The following is a 19,427-nucleotide window of genomic DNA, read 5'->3' on the forward strand; positions in this document are numbered from 1 at the left end:
AATGTAAAAAAAACAGAAAAGCAATATACTCCCTATCAGCATTTACAACCTATTGGTTCAACATTGTATCAACTATTGCGCCTTCATTGAAAACATGATTAATATTTGCTTTTTTTAATGTTGTTGGTGTATTTAAATCTGTTCATACAACTTAGCAAATACAGTTACAAGGTTGATGACGTATGCTTGTATGAACTGATGTATGAAGCAATTTAAGCCATCAAATTGTCAGTAGTAAACTACATGACAAATAGAGGCATAAGTGTATACATTTAGTGGACACCTCCTTTACCTTACATGTAGAGATTTGTCTGGCAGCACTCAATCTGCCATTGAATATTAATGAAAAACAATGTCAGAAGGTGTTGATGTGCCCTTTCTAAAATCAAATCATTTCATGAAACATTACTCCTTGATTTCCAAAATGTGTTTGATACTTGTGTTTGGGGCAGAGGGAATTGTTATGCCACCTTGTGGTCAAGAATGGTGCCAAATTCAAGGATGCTGTCATGACTAGATATTAAATTAACATCCACATTAATGTAAAGCAACACCAGCCCAGGAAGCTTCACCTGTGGATGTAAATGCGCACCATCACTGCCAACTGCAAGCTTAAGTGTATTCAAAGTTATGTGTTTCAGACATTTTTGACATAGCTGATTTAGTGTCTACATTTTTCAGAGAACCTAGCTTTGAACTTTTGACCTGGAAGGCATCCAGTTTGTTGCCAGTCCAGCTAGTTTCTTATGTTGACTTTAATCAAGCACACGATGTGTTACAATCTTAAATACAAAACATCAAAACAGAGATTTATTCAACAAGTTTATTTCTTACTCAGAGTGAAACAAGTTTGTTACATGACTGATATCCATTCTAAATATTTCACACTTATTCTACAGACAGTCCCCATGATCATCTCAATCACCCCAGCTGTAGAATAAAAAGCCCGCCATGTTCTAGATTTTACCAACAGGTTGGAAAAATCATCCATTCACCGTCATCAATACTGGCAATGGACAGAGCGCTATGACACCATGTAAACTCTGATAAGAAGGAAAGGACACAATATCTCATGACTTTACAATACTCAAGATGTCTTGAACAATTCTAAACCAATTAATCCAGAATAAGAATACTTGGAACAAAAAGGCACAAGAAAAAGTATTAAGAGGAATAGTTTGACATTCTGGGAAATACACAGTCGACTAACACCTCTGAAGAGAGTTGGTAAGCGTACATAACAGTTAGTATAATGCTTTATTTCTTCTTGTTTAACTTAAGAATATTAATAAAAGTATTTCCCAAAATGAGGAGCTATTCCTTTAACAAAAATAAAATGATTCTCAGTCATTAGACAGTGAAAACTGGTGGAGCAAGTATGTGTATTTCTTAATATGCCTGGCAATGAGATGGGTTGAACGGGACTGTGGGGGTCACTGAAGAAGTCACACACAGGTTGCAAGTCATTCATCATTCTTGCCTTCCTCCTCCTCCGCCTCTGCAGCCTCCAATCCTTCCTCCTCTGCAGCCTCCAATCCTTCCTCCTCTGCCTCCGCAGCCTCCAATCCTTCCTCCTCTTCCAGCTCACCTTGTACTCCCTCCTCGCCAATCTCATCGTGCACCACATATCCCTCTTCCTCCTCCTCCTCCTCCTCTCCAACTTCAAAACCTTCCTCCTCTTCCGGGTTCTCCTGATCTTCTCCCTCCTGTCCCTCCCCTCCCTCCTGTCCCTCCATTCCTGGCTCCTCCTCCATCTTTTTCTCCTCTGCTGCTGCTGCCTCTGCTGCTTCTTCCCCCTCAGCCACCGCCTCTTGGCTCGTCTCCCCCTCGGCCACCTGCTCATCCTTGACTGCCGCTGCCTCTGTCTGGCTGTCTGCTGTCTCGCCGGTTAACTCCATCTCAGACACGTCCATCACCATAGAGTCCTCTTGATCCTGGTCGTCTTGGTTACCAGTGAATGGATTTTCACCCTGACAAGGAAAGAACATTTATAGGTACAATTGTTTGTCTATGAGCCCCAGCATTCATGATTAGCTGGACTGAAATCAGGGATATTGATGTCTCTACATGCATGCACACACCTCAAGGGCTTCTTGCTCAAAAGCTCATCCTTCACTTGTGACTAGATGATCTATAGACACATTAACATGGACCTGGCTTTATTTGTGCATGCAAGATGTGCTCTGTATGTAAAATGTACTCTGTTATAAATGCTAGCCTACTTCTTCCCACGGCATTGAAAAATATGCTCAGATTATTTGTGTTGCAATATCACATGATTTAGAATCAAAGCTGTTCTGAAATGGCAGGAGCATCAAAGTCAAAGTGTCATATCATGAAACCAGTGTGGGGTGTATACTTGTTTCGCTTGCACTGTGGTTAAAAACATGCATTTTTTCTGCGACCACAAACTCTTATCTTTACATCAAGTTGCAAAACAAGAGCACTGGTAAGTTTAGTGCAACCGTTCACGCCATTTGTTTTGATTGCTAGCTCATCCCCAGGCACGAGACTCTATACATACCTTGAGGTAGCTCTCCAGCTTCTTGCCAATGAGTTTGTGGTTGAGGATGCTACGTGCTACTGACAGACTGGCCCTCTTGGACTGCTCCATCATACCCTTGAAACACAAATAGAGCAGTCCCAAGTCATACACAGAACAAAGTACAAACATCCAACGAGCAAACATCATTACAGAACATCAACCAGCACTGAGCATCATTTGGTGTGTGAAGCATTATGGCTTTAAAGTTAATGATGATAACTCTGCAATTAAATTAATGTAAAAACACAAGTTTAAGTTCTTCTAGCATTAAATTACAATATTTGTGTGCCCTCTTTGTACAGACACAATTATGTCCCTTGAGTCACTGTATAAAGGAGCTGTATGAGACATTCAGAAGATTGATATGGCAGCAAATCACTATTTACTATGTAAAGAAAGTGCAAATTAAGTCATACTCTGTCTGTTGTAATCTGAGCGTCTCGGTTCTTTGTTGTGGCAGCCGGTCTAGCAGTGCATGTGTGTTAAGGCCCTGACACACCAAGCCGACGGTTGGCCAACAGTCAAAGTCGGGCTGTCGGCGTCAGCAGCTTTTTGACCAATTGAGCATGTTGAATCAGCGGCGGAACTTGTCAGTGAGAGAGATCACTCTGATTGGCTGTGCAGGTTTTATTTCCTCGCCCCTGTAGCGAGTGAATCTGCCTGCAGTGAAACCAGGGCTAACTAGTGCTTCCTCCTCAGGCTCCACTTCACTCAGCTGCCTGACAGACCCGCTGCTTCTTCCCACTTTAACCTGAATAGCCGCAACATGACTGGAGGGAAGCACAGCCTCTGTAGTTTCCCAGCTAGCCCTGCCTCTCCATTTGGATCCAACCGGAGCACCGTGCCCCGGTTTGTTATTCAGGTTAAAGGTCAGGGTTTGTCGGGCAGCTGAGTGAAGTGGAGCCTGTGGAGGAAACACTGGGACCGTCTGGATGTAATAGTCCGTGGAGGTGCTGCGGTGCTCGGCTACACAGATAGTAAACCCCTCGGCTGACAGGATGTATCACTCTCTCATTCCGCTACTTTGTTTATCTCATGCATTCCTCTGACTTCCTGTTATTTCTTCACGCAGGTGCAGAACGTATGCGCTACTTGGCCGTCGGATGTAGTCTTTGTAGTAGGGCTGGGCGATAAATCGATTTTATCGATTAATTCGAATTTGTAGTTTAAGCCGATTTGTTTTAATGAAAATGGAGTTTCTATTTACAATACGCCACCACCGCTCCACGCTGGGCTCCCGTAGTTCATAGTGGGCTCACCCCCCCCCCCCTCAGGGCTGAACTCCGCCGTGCTCGACACAGAGAGCAGAGGAGGATTTTAGACGCGCAACGTGTAGGGACAGAAATGACATGCCATTGTGTCAATAAGATAAATAAGTGTTCCCAACGCCAAGCTGGCAGACCCCCGAACCGTAGTAAAGGGACCTCCGAAGACCATTAGCTCCTTTAGCTTGTGTTAGCTCGTTATGGCAACAACAAATAAACAACGGGACTTTATTTTCAATACTGCAGGGATGATGCACGGCCTCTCTCATCAGTGTCTGACTTTTACATAGAGGGTTATAACTCAAAAACAGCATGCAGAACTGCGTAGGCTTCTTCACTGTGGCTGCTCGATGTAAACAACATAGCACATGCCTCACTTTCTTCCTGGGGCGCATCCGTCTGATATCACACACCACACCCGGCGCACTAACATCTCATATCTCCTACATCAACTACACACACACACCAGGCTCAGCCTGTAACATAAGGCTATTCAGTTTGTTTAATAAAAGGACAAGGTATAGACCTGTTCTATAGGAAAGGTAACCTTAAATGACTTCTGTTGTGATCCAACATGATGGTAGGGGAAACACTGCCGTATCATAAGAAAGGGGTCTGGTGGAAAGCGATGACAGATGCAGTCGCAATGTATATTGCAAGAGATGTGGTGCCCATATATAGGCTACTGTGGAAAAGCTGGGGTTTATTCACATGCTGAAAGTTTTGGACCCCAGGTATGTGCTACCAGGCCGCAAATATTTTTTTATAAGTAGGAGGAGAAAAAAATCAATTTAAATCGTGAATCAGATTTTTTGTGAAAAAATCGGAGATTTTTTTTTAGGCCATATTGCCCAGCCCTAATTTGTAGTGTGTTCAAATGCAACTGACAAAGGGTGACGTGAGGCAACGTAGACGACGCAACAGTTGGCTTTTGTCACCGCTAGTTCTTTGATGGCAGTTTGGTGTGTCAGCACCTTCAGTGCATGCAAGTTCCTGTGTGTGTATCCCACTGGTTAGCTAATTACCACGGCCCTGCACTGCGCTCATGCAGCAGTGACCCATGACAGTGCCACCCCGACCCACAGTAGCGGAGTGGCATCACAGTGGAAATGTAGCACCCATCCTCCAGTTCACGACATTTAACTTTTATATAAAATATTTAGCAATTTAAGGGAAATCTGTCATACCTTCCGGTTGTAGTTGTGGTCTGGAGACTTGATGTGCTTCTGTATCAGATGGGGCTGCATGGGAATGAAAAGGTCACAGGCTGCACAGTGGGCAGCTTCCACCTTCCTCATGAAGTGCTCCATACCGAGCTCTACACAGACAGTGAGAAATATCCGCAATGAGCAATCACTTACATTCTCCCCTTCTTTCACACAAACACACAAACATAACACTTGCTGTTGCTGCTTACCCCTGGTGAGGTCCTGCTCCTTGTACACCTGGCAGATAGCAGCACTGTGGTTTTCCAACTGGCTGACCCTCTGCTCTGTCTTCTTAAATTTGTTCTGCAAATACTCCTACAGAAACAAAACCATAAATGTTTTATTAGTGACCCCCAAATTGTCCAAACAAGAAGTTTAATCCCAATGAGTTATACTGGATAACTGACTGATTACTTTTAGTATGGCTTGGGTGTTTACTTCTCTTTAAATAGGAAAATACCATCAACAACTTAAAATATCATAGAATTAAATATAGTAACCTGGCAAAGAAAACTACATCTATGAATATTTTGATATTTCTGTGCAGACTTGGAAGTTAGGATCTGGGTACAGCCCTGTCCCCTGCCTTACATGATTATCTATACCCTCATTTTAGTGCATTTACAATTGGCATACCCCTTGAATTTTAAGCCCTAATGCAAAAATACAGTGTCCAAAACCACATTTCGGTGTCTGAATGTGACGTTTGACAAATGTCACTCACCTGTAGGAAGTCTGTAGTGGGCTTTGACAGTTGGCCAGAGAGGAACTTAAAGTGGTCCTTGTGGAAGCGACTCTCAAGGTGAGTTTCCATTTCCTCCTTATAGAAGGAACGGAACTTGCAAACAGAGCAGGCAAACATCACCCTGAAAAAAATAAAAAAAAGATCAGACCGAAGATCAGAAAGAGGCACAGTATGAAAAGAGGACGAGTCAGATAACCAAATAATCCAAATTATTACATAATCATAGCTCAGTGATTGCAAAAAAGCCCAGGGGTCAGGGATCTGTAGTAGGTTCTCTCACCTTTCCAGGAAGCCCCTCCTCTTCCTCATTTTTGGGTGCTTCTCCTGACCAGGGGTTGGGGTCTGTTTGCCCTGTGGACTTTTCTTTTCCTCCTGTTTGGGTGAAGCTATGCACAAGTACAAAAGCAAATGTTACTAAGTTCAGGACAAGTAGCTGATGTACACTCACAACGTATATGTCATGAAAGGAGGGGGAAAAAAAAAAAATCAACGAGGAGTAACTGTAGCCTACCTTTATCTCCATCTGCAGGTGTTGTCTCCTATGAGGAAAAGTTTCCCATTACTCATCTTTTTTAGAAAGATTCATTAACAACTTGTAACATGCTACATCTTTTATTCAAAATTAAAAACCAGTCAGAGTTCCTGTCACACAGGCTCAATCTACTCACCGCAGCTGCAGTCTTTGGTTCACTGTCATCGCCATTTTTCTCTGCTTGCTCTATGGAAACAGAGCACATCAACATTAGGCCAAAATCGTCTGCCGAGTAATTTTTTTTTTGTAGTACATTAAGACCTAATTAAAGCACCTTGGGTAGCCTCTGACCCTGTACTCTCTGTCTTGTTCATCTTTGACTCTGGCTCATCAGCTGCAGTAAGCGTCTGCTTTCTCTTCTTCTGGACATCCCGCTGTGGCTTCACCTGCTACAGTAAACAAAATCAAGTTGCACTCACAAATACATTTTCTGATTGAAAATAACATGTGGGCAATACAATCACAACTCATCAATACATCAATTAATTCTACACTTAATGCTTGTCAAAGTTAATTAGCAGACTTGATGTCTTCCTTTTCTGGGCATTCCCTCATTAATAGTGTTAGCCTTATCTTAAGACTACCCAAGAGTGGGGCAAAAGGAAAGAAGGGAAAAAAAATCAAAACAAAATCCACAAAGTGAAATCATTCAACACCCCACAGGTAAACGGGACAAAGAATTGGGCAGGGAGTGTGATCACTTGCCTTTACTGTACAAAAGGGGCAGTTCCATGCGGTATTTCTGACCACAATAAATAAGGGCTGGGCAGAGTTAGAGGGGCAAGTGATATATATCGAATGTGTGTCGGGGATTATTTGTGACAAATTGCTTTGCATAACACATAGCAGGTACTTGCACTTTAGGCTGACTTGCCGGTTGGTTGAGGATATGAAAAGGAGGGAATCAGAAAGGGCTTAACTTTTGCCCAGTGTCTGAGGAGGTCTTATTTGGCTGGAGGTACTTACTTTGTTGAGGGGTCTCTTGCGGCCTCGCTGGCGGCCAGCCCGTGGGCCCCCTCCAAAATGCCTCCCAGGAAAGTCGTGAGGCCCTTGAGTGGAACCCTGGTGGAAGCCCCCACTCTCAGGGTACATGCGGTTGGACAGGAGGGATGGGAGCTTGCCTCTACCACCTCCTGGAGAGTGGCCGCGGTGGGACTGGCCACCACTACCACTTCCCCGCCCGCCTCCGCCTAATGGAGTGGGGTCAGACCTGCGGTTTCCAAACCCTCCTCCAGCTCCTCGACCCCCGGCACTTCCACCCCTTCTGGGGGAACGTCGGCCTGCTCCAGCCCATCCTCCACCTCCAGAACCTCCTCCCTGGCCACTGCTGAAGGACTCCCTCATATTCTGTCGCATTTTAGCGACTCCATAGGAAGAGGAGGGGCTGTCAAAGCCTCCTCCTCCCCCTAGCCCAATTCCCCCTCCGAAGCCCGAGCCTCCTCGCTGACTCAACAGCATGTTGTCCTCACGGCCATTGCCATAACCATAGCTACTGCCGCCAGATCTGTAGAGATCTCGGGAGGAGGAGAGAGCAGAGGTGCGCGAGTCGAATGACTCGTAGTGGTCATACCTGTGGGAGGGAGGGAGAGGGTTGATAGAGAAGAGCAGAGAGCAAGGGAGGCAGGGAGGGCAGTCAGGTTCGGATTTCTCCACCTGCTTTTCCTTCTCCTCCATGGTCTCGCTTTCTCCATTTGTTTTCTTGTCACTCCCAGCTTTATTTCAGAAACCACATTAGATCACAAATGGATGATCCAAAACAAGTGAACACTCTGCTTGTGGTCTTTTATGAAATAGTAATGATTTTTCTCTTATCATTAAGTTTAAAGAAACTCATCCAACCACATTCTTTGTTGGAGGTAACAGTATCCTGCAGATTAGGGGAAATGCAGTTTCTTAGGCTGTGAAACCTTAGACATGACCATGGTCCATCAGAACCAGCAATGTCTTAAGACACGTGCAAGAGGTGAAATATCCCGGAGAGTGACTGGATCATGGCAAATACTCAAGAAAAGGGGATGAAACATAAACTGGGGCTTTTTTTTCAGTGGGCAAGAGTGTTTTAAAGATACAGCAGGCAGCTTTGAATTAACAATTGAGCTTGACAAAATAACAACCAAGCTAACACCTTCACACTCATCTCTCTTGCGTAACCTAAAGCCAGAACACAGGGTTAGGTCACATGGAGGATGAGAGAAACAACGTGTGGGAACAAATAAAAACAAAGGCAAGACAGAGGCAATGTACACAGAGTGCTAGGTAAAGATGGACTGGCTTCATGTGCAAGGGTGTCAATCTGTTACAAATGGAAAAGCTGGTCTTTAATTACACCTCCAACAAGGGGTCATGCATTTTCATGACATCTAAGAATCCAAGCAATTTTCTTCCCAGCAATCAGAGAAACCACAACAAGGCAAATGGGCAGCAATCAAAGCTTCTGCATACGCTGAGGCATTCAAATGCAGCCTGAGAGCCACTCATACTCCTCTCATCCCAAACAGGAAGTGATGCATATATTTTTTTTTAACCAAGACTGGGTGTAAAGACCAAGTAAATGCCTTAGCAGGCTCAAACAGCCCAATTTACGTTAGAAACCAAAATGTTCTGAAACAATAACAACCAACTTTCCAATTACACTGGCATGGACGTCATTTTTTACTTTTTACATTTATTTTACAGAACTATGTTCTACTACAGGGATATTTCGAAATCCCAAACTAGGACAAAACCTGTTTGACCTTTTAATTACCAATGGCATTAGAAGGCCTGAGCATATTTTTATATCATAGCAAAATGTGAATAAAGAAATCTACTGTGATTCTCCTTCATGTGAATCAAAAACAAGCAATATTTAACTGGTTGAATATTGTCCGGGCATGCGGCAACATTCGAACACAATGTCCTCAAGCAAGCCGCATTACGACATATGCTTTGCTATGTTTTTTATCCGTTTAACACTAAAGACACTGCTAGAAAATGTTATACTCTAACTGATACAGATGTGTGTCAATTGTATCTGGCTGTTGACGATAATATGGAGAAAAAAAGGGGGAAAAAAAATAATATATATATATATTACCTGTCACCTCGAGACCCTTTCAACCCCCCCTCCAACTGAGTGAGCATGTCGAGGCGCTGGTTAATCTTGGCAATGACTGCATCCGCATGTGTGCCTGTGGACGAGAGCAGGGACGATCCCGAGAGACCTCTCTTCATGTGGCCTCCTCCTCCTCCTCCATAGCCCCCAAGCCCGGACATTGAGTCCTTATAACCTCCTCCATACAGGTCAAAGCCACCAGAACCTAACAGAGTGAGTAAAGTGTTAAAATGAACACTACATTGAAAATAAAAAGCCTTAAAATCAACTCTACATTCTAAAGATAAAGTTTGGGTATCCTTGTGTCATTATGCAGAGCTAAACTATCTTCACTCATTTCCTCACCTCTGCTACCTGATCCACCACCACCCCAACTGGAGTAACCTGCAAATGAAGAAAATGCAGTAATATAAACAAACTGAAAGGTGACTGGGGCAAATATTCAAACTTTAACAGCCCTGGCATCTCATTACCTATAAGACCACATATTGTGTAGTCACTCATGCAAATACCAAGTTGCCAATAAGTAAGAACAGAATGTACGAGAATTGTAGGTGAACAAAAGAACTGAATAAACGCCTCATGGTTGTTCAACTCCTCTACAGCAAGCCGGCTGGACTCTCATTAGATTCTTATCAGACAATGAATCTGTTAGATTTCTGTTTCTATGGCGTAACTTCGTGCAAATGAGGAAATCAGACCTGTTTCAGAGAACAAAACCGTATTAACGACGATCTTGTAAACGCCATTGCAATATATAAGTTTTGGAAGCACTTTTGCTGAGGCGGCCATTTTAATAACAAGCCTTTAAAAGTCGGTTATTCCCACACTGACTCCATTTTAACGGAATTAGCCAGCTAACTTTAGCATAGTATTTAACACACCCTACAACAACCCAACAATGGGCCACACAGCCCTCGATGTTAGCATATTAGCAATTAAACAGCCTGATGACGGAGAGACTAACGTGGCTATTTTTCGTTCATGTTAGCTAGCGGGCCTGCTTTGCCGTTAACATTTTGTTCGTTTATTCTGAAATGAATACATGAAATTGAGTACCACAACAACAGTTATGGGACTATAAGCTACTTAACAGTAAGCTAATGCTTCTTTGTTCCAAGCTACAGCCGGCTTCGTTGTTGGTGCTAGCAAGCTAACTAGCTAACAGCTAACATGCTGGGGCTACGTTTCACGGTAACAAAGCAAATGGGTAACCAGAAAACTAACGTAATTAATAAACGTAGCCATGCTGAATGTATCTGTAGCACTGGTTGTGATATTTAACACCAATGCAATGCCAGTGAATAGTTAACGTTACCTGAACCGTATCCTCTGCTGTCCATGGTATTTTAGTACGTTGTTCAGTACAGTCCGATTTCAATGAGCAACAGCAGCCTCAGCGGCAGTTACGCCTGAGGAATACTTGTCGTGCAGAGCAAAGAGACGAGATGTACCCGCCCTACTCTGTCTTCCTCTGTCTCTGATTGGCTATCTCATTACTCATTCTTAGATCTAACCAATCCAACAAACGAGGATATTGAGTACCAGCCAATCAGAGTGAGAATACGACGGGTAAGGTAACGCCTCGCCATCCTCGGGGAAAAAAAGAAAAATGTTTTACAGGCCTTACCGTAATTTAAAATAAAATAAAATAAAATAAAATAAAATAAAATAAAATAAAATAAAATAAAAATAAACAACACGCGATCACCATTGACCCTTGCAAAATGTCACTTTAGTTAAGAAAAAAAAAACACTTTTTAGAAGTTGTTGGATTTGGGGTTTTTGTTTTGTTGTTGTTTTTCAGAAAAAATGCTCTTGTCAGTGTTATCTACATATGCATTAATATAAAAGCAGGATTTTTGTTGCAGTTATGAAACGGAGAAGTCTTTTTAATTTATAAACTGGTAGATTAACCCACAGCAGTGCATTATAAATTCATCATATACGTTATCTTAGGCTGTATAATAACATAATCTGCAAAGCAACAACTGCTGTTAAATAAATGTGGTCAAGCTGAGTAAAAAGGAAAACATTTAGCTGTGGTGGAGTAGAAGTATGTAAAAAAAAAAAGTGGAAATACTCACCTGAAGTAGGTACGAGTAGGCCTGTGTCATAAGTGTACTCAGTACTTGAATAGCCTTTTAAAGTTACTATAATTTCTAATGGCAATTTGTCTTAATTATGATCAACATGGAATAACAGAAACAGTATTTGAATGAATGAATGAATAGTTTATTTCGGTTACAATATACAATACTTAAATTGTGTGCAATCAACTGACAAAACATTTACATACATATTTGCACTACACATTTTCTCACAACAAAATTTAACAAGCTTTTTCAAATTAAAAGTATTCTAAATTACAGTAAATTCCAATGAGTAGCTTTCCATAGCACTGAATTACTTTTGATAGTCACACATTTGATACAGGCATATGGTGATATCTGCAGATCATGACTTAGTATTGCACATTGTGAAAACACACAATGAAACACTTTTCTGTTTTGTAAAAACTTGGTGTGTCTGTGTATATGAATGCATGCATGTTCCGAAATATAGGGTACAAATAGTGACTGTGACTTTCAGACAAAGTTAGCACAGTGTCAGTCAGTCTATAAACAACCAATACATCCAATCAATGATTAAAGGATTGGCCTACATAAAGTGATTGAAATCTTGACAAATGAGCTGAATGGAAATCTAACTGAGACAATCAGAAGGTTGAAAGCTCCCCCGTAAATTAGTTCAGCTGATGTGTGATCTTACTTTAATCAACTATTTTACCATATGTCCATCATTTTGGTGTTTTTAATTTTGTTTGTTTGTTTTTAACTCACCACATGATAAGCAATTACAGCCATCCTAATCATTGTCCAATGAGTCTCTGTATCATAGTTCCACCAAATTCCCATATTCAGAGGCAGAAAGTTGAGCAGCTGGACAACTGATTAGTTATTTATTCATTTATTTATTTGGCAATGTTTTGAGAAAAGTTTACAGTACAGTAGCTTTAATCTCTGCAGAATTAAAACATCACAGTAAAATACATGATACAATAATAAGAATAAACTGATATTTGAAGGGGAGGGAGGAAGCAAAGAGGCCTGTACAAAGCCATCTACTGTAGGCCTATATAAAAACAAAAAAATATGCCATTCAATAATGTATTTACACACATTATTATCAGACAAACAAGACACAACAAACAAGAATAAGTAAAAACATGTAAAATATAACAACAAAATGATTTAATTGCAACATGAAAATTGTTAGGCTATAATACAAACTGAGTGGATTTGTTGCTTAATGATGGCAGCAGTATGCAACAACTCACTCCTTGGTTCACAGGAGGTTAACAAGAGTGTGTGACATACAGCTTTATAAACACACAGTCTGCCTTTATGAACGGATGTGTGAATCAGATTAGAATCTTGCATCCAACCCCAAGTGGTTGCTAAGGCAGGCAGCAGTAGATATAATAAAGGACAAGGATAACATTTTTGTGACCTCCGGGTTCGGCTGCACAACATACTGAACTTACAGGTGCCTTTGCAGACAGACGTTTTATCTGCACTCCTGCGAAGTAACCCTTACGGATTTCTGAAATCCAAGCTGATATTACACAGTGTGCTCCTGGTGCTCTGCTGGCTCTTTCGGTGCTGCAGGATTCATGGTCTTGAATGTGATTCTCTCATACAGTGAGTCCGCCTGAAGTGAGAGAAAACATATGACAGTGCAGGGGGAACACACATGGACACACGAACAGTTATTTCTAGGTCTCAGGTTTTGGACTCACCCGTCCAGTTCGTGCTTTGTCACTTTGCTCAGTGGCGGAGCTCAGAGTTTTCCTCCTCCTGGATTTTATTAGACATATTGAGCACATTATTAAGGCTAAAAAGGGACATATTAAGGCCAACAAGAAGATTTTGAATTCAGGGAATTAAGGTGCAAAAATGGAAATTTTTAAGTCTTTTACCTCATCACCATGTGGAAGAGCAATACAGCCGGCAGGATCAATGATACAATAGTCAGCTTTAGTGCGTTCAATACCACTATTGATGTCAGAGCTGGAGAAAGATTGATGCAAGATGTGAGTTACCAGTGCAACATATTTCAAAAAAGTAAGAGACAGAATTGTATTTTGTAGCTTTTGGCCATAAATGATAATCTGTGTCCACCTGCTTTTACTCGGTCTCCCTCTACCAAATGTAAAAGAAGTGTCCTTGGAGGGTGGGTAAAGTTACAGCACCTTACTCTTCTGATATTGACCTTTGAGTACAGGGGAGCACAGTTATGTTGATATACATTTCATCAAAGTCAGATTGAGCGGGTGATTGATGTATCCTGCTGCAGAGTACAATTCAAATAAACACAAGAAGTTTGTGCTCTAGAGAAAGGATCAGCACTCAGTGAATAACCTCCTAAGCCCTATGATAAGCTATTATGGCAAGGCTTAACTATACAGACCAGTGAGCAGTGATAACTAGCATGTCTTTGGGGTCATCAGGTGGGAACCTCCTTTCACCAGTGTTTCGTCTAGTTGGTCCCACGACACCTCCAGGAGGCTAGACAGTGATCTCTGGCGTCCCAGAGACACTCCCCTAATGCCAGGTCTCACTGCTCCCCGCACCAACCCAACAACCTCCTTTACCTTACTTACACATGGCTTTCTCAGCCCAAACAGCACTGCCACCTTCAACAAACCCAGGCTCTGTAGCTCCAGGTAGAGACAGTGCTGATACTACCTTTCCTATCACATTCACCATACTCTATTTCACACGCTACATAGCATAACTCCAATATAAGCTAAAGTTAAAGGAGATAGATAAACTCACAGGATCAGCAAACACACTCACCTTGCAACATGGTCTCAAACAAAATTCAAATAGGCCACTCCCACACTTAAATAACCTTCCTCTTCCTGGAAAAATCAAGGCATTTTGCTTCAACTGTAAAAGTGCCTCAAAGCCAATTTAAGATTTAAAGCCATACTCACGATCGACAATGAGAATCTCCACAGGTGAGCTGATGTTTTGGGGGCTTTCGATGGCACATGAGTAGTTTCCTTCATGCTGACTGTTGACTGAGTTCAGAACCAGGTGTTTGTTTTGGTTCTCTGTCAGGGTCAGAAGTTGACTGTTAAAGAACCACATGTAGGTTGTGTTGTCAGGCAGAGGACAGCTGGTGCTGCAGGTCAGTGTGACTCTCTGGCCCTCTGTCACCACTGCAGAAGGAGTCATTGTCACTTTCAGACCTGAAAAAAGGTTTGATAGATCAATTAACCAAAAAGACATTTTTAAGCTTTTGCATGCCTATTGGATAAACTGGCTTGCAACCATCAAAATACCTGATACCAATTATTTCAGAGGACCTGTGAACCAGACCTACATTGTCTTATCTCAACATTAATCTGCTGACAGCTGCTATCAGATTCCCCATTGATAAAGAATAAATAAGATAGGTATTAAAGCTTCAGTATTACCGGTAACAACTAAAGTGACTCCAGGTAAATCAGAGTGTGCCCATTCATGGTTGAGAGTAAAAGTGTATTCTGCTGAGTCATTCTTCTTCACGTTGTTGATTCTCAGCGTGTGGTAGTTGTTCAAACCGGCAAGAAACTCCACACGGTCTGCATCCTCAGTCAGAGTTTCAGCATCCTCCTCATCACGTCTTTTCACTTTATGCCAGTGACCTTTATTACGGCGTTGCAAGCTGGGCCGCCAGTATTTACTTATAAGGTTCACTGAAGAATCTTCCAGAGCACAGAGTCTCCTGCTGGCATAATTCACAATCCAGTAATCTTTCATAAGACCTGAAATAAAGAGGAAAGACTTTTCGTAACAGCTTAAATTTACCCTGAAAAATATTCAGCGTCTAGGGTTTTAACCAGCCTTAAATTTTCTTTATACAAATCCTGTGCTACAGTATTTATATTTAGATTTTTTTCAGGATAGGCTTTTGTTTGGCACAAAACAGACTGGGAGTAATACACATTTGAGGCTGAAAAACCAGAACTTCTTGCAGGAATATCCGTAAATGACAAAGAACGTAACAGCCCTGACTTTCAAACAGTGAGTGGGATTTCAAGGTGACATAAGGAAAGGTGCTAAGAGGGCAGAGAATCTCTGCTTGAATTGTGCTGAAAACTAAGCGAGAGGAAAGCAAGAGACTGAAAGATAATTTAAAGTAAAAGATAATGGGATATTTGATCAATAATACTCGAAAGCATTTATGTGTCTTATTGCCTGACTGTAAACTGGTTCATACTCACATAATCGATCAGAGTGCAGACCTTCATGGCCTTTCACAGCACAGGAGAAGGCTCCAGAAGAAAGGTGCACAAATGTAATGTGTTGACTCTCACAGTGCCTGTACAAGTCTTTTTTCCAGTACCACCTAAAGGCGGTTTGAGGGTCGGCCATCGGACAGCTGGTGTTACAGGTCAGTGAGACAGAGTTCTTCCCAAGAGTCTTTTGAATATGCATCTCTGTTGGGAGATGATAAAGACATGTTTCATCACTTACTGTGGGGAGAGAGATGTGTTTCTATGTTTGTAAATGTTTGTGGAAACTTAACCTCTGGGAAATGTGATGGAGCAGGGCTGGTCCACTGATGTCTGCTTATAAGAACACATTTTCCCCTTAGCGTAGGTCACACTAAAGCAGGTCGATGTGACAGAATCTGGAGAAAAAAATGGCATTCAGTGTTGTGATTGGTGATCTTAATGATATTAAATTTATCCACCTCCAGCTGAATGTTTCAGTTTTTCTTGTCACATTAGGGCCCAGACACACCTCAAAGAACTAGTGGCAACGAAGGCCGACTGTTGCATCGACTCATGTCACCTGAGTCTCGGTGAAAAAGTTGCCCTGAACACACCACAAAGATTACAGCCAATGGCCAACGAGCACATAGATTTTGTAACTGCATGGGAGGAAATAACTCTCCAGACCAGCAGGCGGCGGTAGTCTGTAAAAAAGGGTAACTGGAACATCGACAGAACGCTACTTAGTCAGTTAGCCCCATAGATTTATAATAATAACTAGATACCGGACCCCAAGATGGCGCCTATTCAATCCTGCCTCCAGTTTCTGCTTGGCTCACTGACTTTACATTGTGATGATGTCACAGATGTTTAAATTGCTTTTCTTGGCTCAAAGAAAGTTTTACAAATATCAAACCTCCATGGAGTCATGACTGACTTTTTTTTTTTTTTTTTTGCAGTCCGAGGTGTCCTGTCAACAGTTTTACGTACACTTATTTTACAACGGTGGTCTACAGAGAAAATGCTTTTTGGACCATAGAGGATGCCACAGGGAAAAATTGAAAACAAGGCTGAGCAGCATTCCTGGGGGCCTGGTTAGCACATTAACAACACAACCGGATGTTGAAAGAACAAACGAGTTTTACCATGCACTAGCAACCAATTACAAAAACAATTACGAAACATTTCTGTGAAGGAGCTCAATAGCTAAAGACATAATCTTACAAAATATAACCAGTTTGTTTTAATCTCATGCCCGCTTGACTATAGCTGTTTGTTTACTTTCCTCACTTCTGTTTCTCTTTTCGTGCTCTGAGCTGCTCTGACACACCAGATTGTTGGGCCATTCTAGTTTTGGTGTTGTATCCCACATCACTGGTTCTTGGCAGCCCTTGTCAGCCTTTTTTTCAGCTGATTCAGCAAGTTAAATCAGCATCGGGCACGGCAGAGCCTGTCGGTGAATGAATTCCCTCTGAGTGGTAGTTCAGCGTAGTGCACGAGAAGAGAAACACAAGTGAGGAAAGTAAACAAACAGCTAAAGCCAAGAGGGCATGAGATCAAAACAAACTGGTTATATTAGGTAAGATAGGGTTTTTTTTGCCATTGAGCTTTTTAGCAAAAATGGATCATAATTATTTGTGTTATTGTTTGCTAACGCACAGTGAATATGCTTTGTTCTTTCAACATCCAGTTGCATTTTAATGTGGTAAGTGACTATTTGGCTAACTAGTGTCCTGAATCCCACCTGTCAGTCTTTCGGTTTCCCCAGTACAAACTACCGCCGCCAGCTGATACTGCAAGTTGGTGTGTCTGGGCCTTTAAGCCAGAGGTTTTGGACTCACCCACTGAGACTTCAGGAGCTCTGAGATGCTCGTAGCCTTTGATAGCACAGGAGTATGTGACTGCTTCCTCACTGCTGACCAGCTCTTGGTACCAGGGAGACCAGTCCTCATAGAGAAGCTCTCCGTTCTTGTACCAGATGTAGACTGTAAGGTTTTCAGTCAGAGGACAGCTGGTGTTGCATATCAGTGTTACTGTCGGTCCCTCTGGAGCAGGAATCACCTGTACCTGCAGGTCTGAGATGATGGTAAATAAGATAAGAATCCATAAACTGATGTCTGTCTTTAAGTGATTAAAAAAATGGCAGCCACTGTACCTGCAACACGGAGCTCAGTTTTGTTTCCCCAGCAGAGTTCTGGGTCGTCTCTGCAGCAGTAAAGATTTTCATCGCTCTCTTTTAGATCTTTGATTGTTAGAGTGAAATTGCTCTCTTCAGACGTGTTGTACATTACACGGTTTCCATCTGCAGGGACCTCATTCAGGACATTCTTGGAGGCATTTTTGTACACAGTGTACCACTGCATGCTCACAGTGGGACGTTCAGCTGAGCAGGGCAGATCCACTGATGAACCCTTTAATGCACAGATTCTGTTTGCCCGTCCAGAAACCCCTTTAACAGAAGATTTTATCAACAAACATCTGGATCGATTTTTGCATGTTTACTAATTGTGACAATATGATATGCTGTAATTCAAGGGAATTTTCAGAGCTCATTCCAGTTGTTTTTATGGGGTGTGTGCATTTTAGGCATATTTGAAAATATATATTATAATTAGAGTAGTTCTCTCAGTCATCTGACCATTATATTTTAAAGCTTTTGTGGCAAGTGATTCTAGACTTTTGAGCAATTATGTACAGGGCCGGGGCAAAGTGCCAAATTCTGGGCCCTATACATGAGCAGTCTCCATGGGTCCGCCGCACTTCTTCTCTTGATCCATGTCTCTCTCACGCACCTTGTGGATTATCATTATTATTATTATTAAATTATTTGTTCATTTTCTTTATTTTTTTATTTTATTTTTTGGGATCCTGATTTTCCTTTCTTGGGGAAAGACATGACAGTGTAATTTGGCGCTCCAGCAGCACGAGCAGTCACTCACTCGGCTTTAGTTGTGTTTAGAGTCAAATCCATGTGCAGAGGTGGACAAAACCATTTTGTGCTTTAAAGGGGTCTCAAAGAGCTTCCACAATTTTGTACACAAAGTTCAGTCTTTTAACCAATTTAGTAAGCCAATTTTAATTTAGTTATGGCACTAATTACTATAAAATAGAAAACTGCAGACAAAACCAGACTTTTTATTCCAGGCTTTTTGAGGGCCCCCCTCCTCTTGGGTCCATGGGTAATCAGTCCCACTTCCCCCCTACTACTATACAGTACACCACTGGTTATGTAAATTTCCATAAAATGTGTTCAATTCTTTTACATTTTTGTCTTTCAAAAAATATGGTTAATTTCTATGTGTTTTTTTTTTCACAGATTACAGAGAACAATCACACATGAAATTGTACATATCATGTTCATAGTGTAGCATCATGTCAGAGGGGATAAACAGTCAGTCATACCTGAGATGCACAGGATGAAACCCAGAAACACACATCCAACTTCTGCCAGCAACATGGCTGCTGCAGTCCTTCAGTTTCTGATCATAGAATTGATTGAATAACAGTATTTGTATCTGCTCTTATACAACAGCCAAATTATGACCACAGTTAAAACATTAAAAATTTAACTCACCCGTCCAAACTGAAAGCAGTCTTTCGACAAAAGTGAAGGCTGAGGACGACAGAGCGTGGAGCACAAACTGCACGCAGCTCTGACATGAAAATATCTCTTCCTTTCTCTGTGATTAACTTATTCTGAAGTGTCAGTGTTTTTAGATAAAAAATGTTGATTCTATCAAATGTCATTGCTTTATCTCTTCACACAT

The 19,427-nt window shown here is 41.8% G+C and overlaps 2 protein-coding genes across 2 annotated transcripts; both read right to left on the bottom strand.

The window, feature by feature from the left end:
- Positions 1 to 809: 809 nt before the first annotated feature.
- Positions 810 to 10,839, bottom strand: akap8l (A kinase (PRKA) anchor protein 8-like). The gene is made up of 13 exons (XM_033624649.2): positions 10,708 to 10,839; positions 9,735 to 9,773; positions 9,372 to 9,594; positions 7,262 to 7,865; positions 6,570 to 6,684; positions 6,432 to 6,481; positions 6,275 to 6,302; positions 6,044 to 6,149; positions 5,743 to 5,884; positions 5,228 to 5,333; positions 4,998 to 5,128; positions 2,525 to 2,620; positions 810 to 1,970 (listed from the first exon to the last, which is right to left on the bottom strand). The coding sequence occupies exons 1-13, from the start codon at positions 10,730 to 10,732 to the stop codon at positions 1,464 to 1,466; spliced, it is 2,172 nt and encodes a 723-aa protein (XP_033480540.2). The 5' UTR covers positions 10,733 to 10,839; the 3' UTR covers positions 810 to 1,463.
- Positions 10,840 to 11,642: 803 nt separating this feature from the next.
- Positions 11,643 to 19,344, bottom strand: LOC144462590 (uncharacterized). Its single transcript, XM_078166753.1, has 11 exons — positions 19,235 to 19,344; positions 19,063 to 19,139; positions 17,816 to 18,109; positions 17,502 to 17,735; positions 15,972 to 16,076; positions 15,667 to 15,882; positions 14,878 to 15,207; positions 14,392 to 14,649; positions 13,372 to 13,462; positions 13,192 to 13,249; positions 11,643 to 13,103 (listed from the first exon to the last, which is right to left on the bottom strand). The coding sequence occupies exons 2-11, from the start codon at positions 19,115 to 19,117 to the stop codon at positions 13,014 to 13,016; spliced, it is 1,731 nt and encodes a 576-aa protein (XP_078022879.1). The 5' UTR covers positions 19,118 to 19,139; positions 19,235 to 19,344; the 3' UTR covers positions 11,643 to 13,013.
- Positions 19,345 to 19,427: the final 83 nt, after the last annotated feature.

The sequence above is a fragment of the Epinephelus lanceolatus genome, chromosome 3 (assembly GCF_041903045.1).
Source record: "Epinephelus lanceolatus isolate andai-2023 chromosome 3, ASM4190304v1, whole genome shotgun sequence".
Classification (NCBI taxonomy): Eukaryota; Metazoa; Chordata; class Actinopteri; order Perciformes; family Serranidae; genus Epinephelus; species Epinephelus lanceolatus.

What these genes read in the sequence shown, in the direction of transcription:
- akap8l (XM_033624649.2), bottom strand. Translation starts at nt 10,732, where the DNA reads ATGGACAGCAGAGGATACGGTTCAG. An exon ending in AACCAAAGACTGCAGCTGCG is followed by an intron (nt 6,303 to 6,431) that starts GTGAGTAGATTG and finishes TTTTCCTCATAG; the next exon opens with GAGACAACACCTGCAGATGG. An exon ending in ACCACAACTACAACCGGAAG is followed by an intron (nt 2,621 to 4,997) that starts GTATGACAGATT and finishes TTGTGTTTCAAG; the next exon opens with GGTATGATGGAGCAGTCCAA.
- LOC144462590 (XM_078166753.1), bottom strand. Translation starts at nt 19,117, where the DNA reads ATGTTGCTGGCAGAAGTTGGATGTGTGTTTCTGGGTTTCATCCTGTGC. An exon ending in CTCCATCACATTTCCCAGAG is followed by an intron (nt 15,883 to 15,971) that starts GTTAAGTTTCCA and finishes ATCTCCCAACAG; the next exon opens with AGATGCATATTCAAAAGACT. An exon ending in ACAAAGCACGAACTGGACGG is followed by an intron (nt 13,104 to 13,191) that starts GTGAGTCCAAAA and finishes CTCTCACTTCAG; the next exon opens with GCGGACTCACTGTATGAGAG.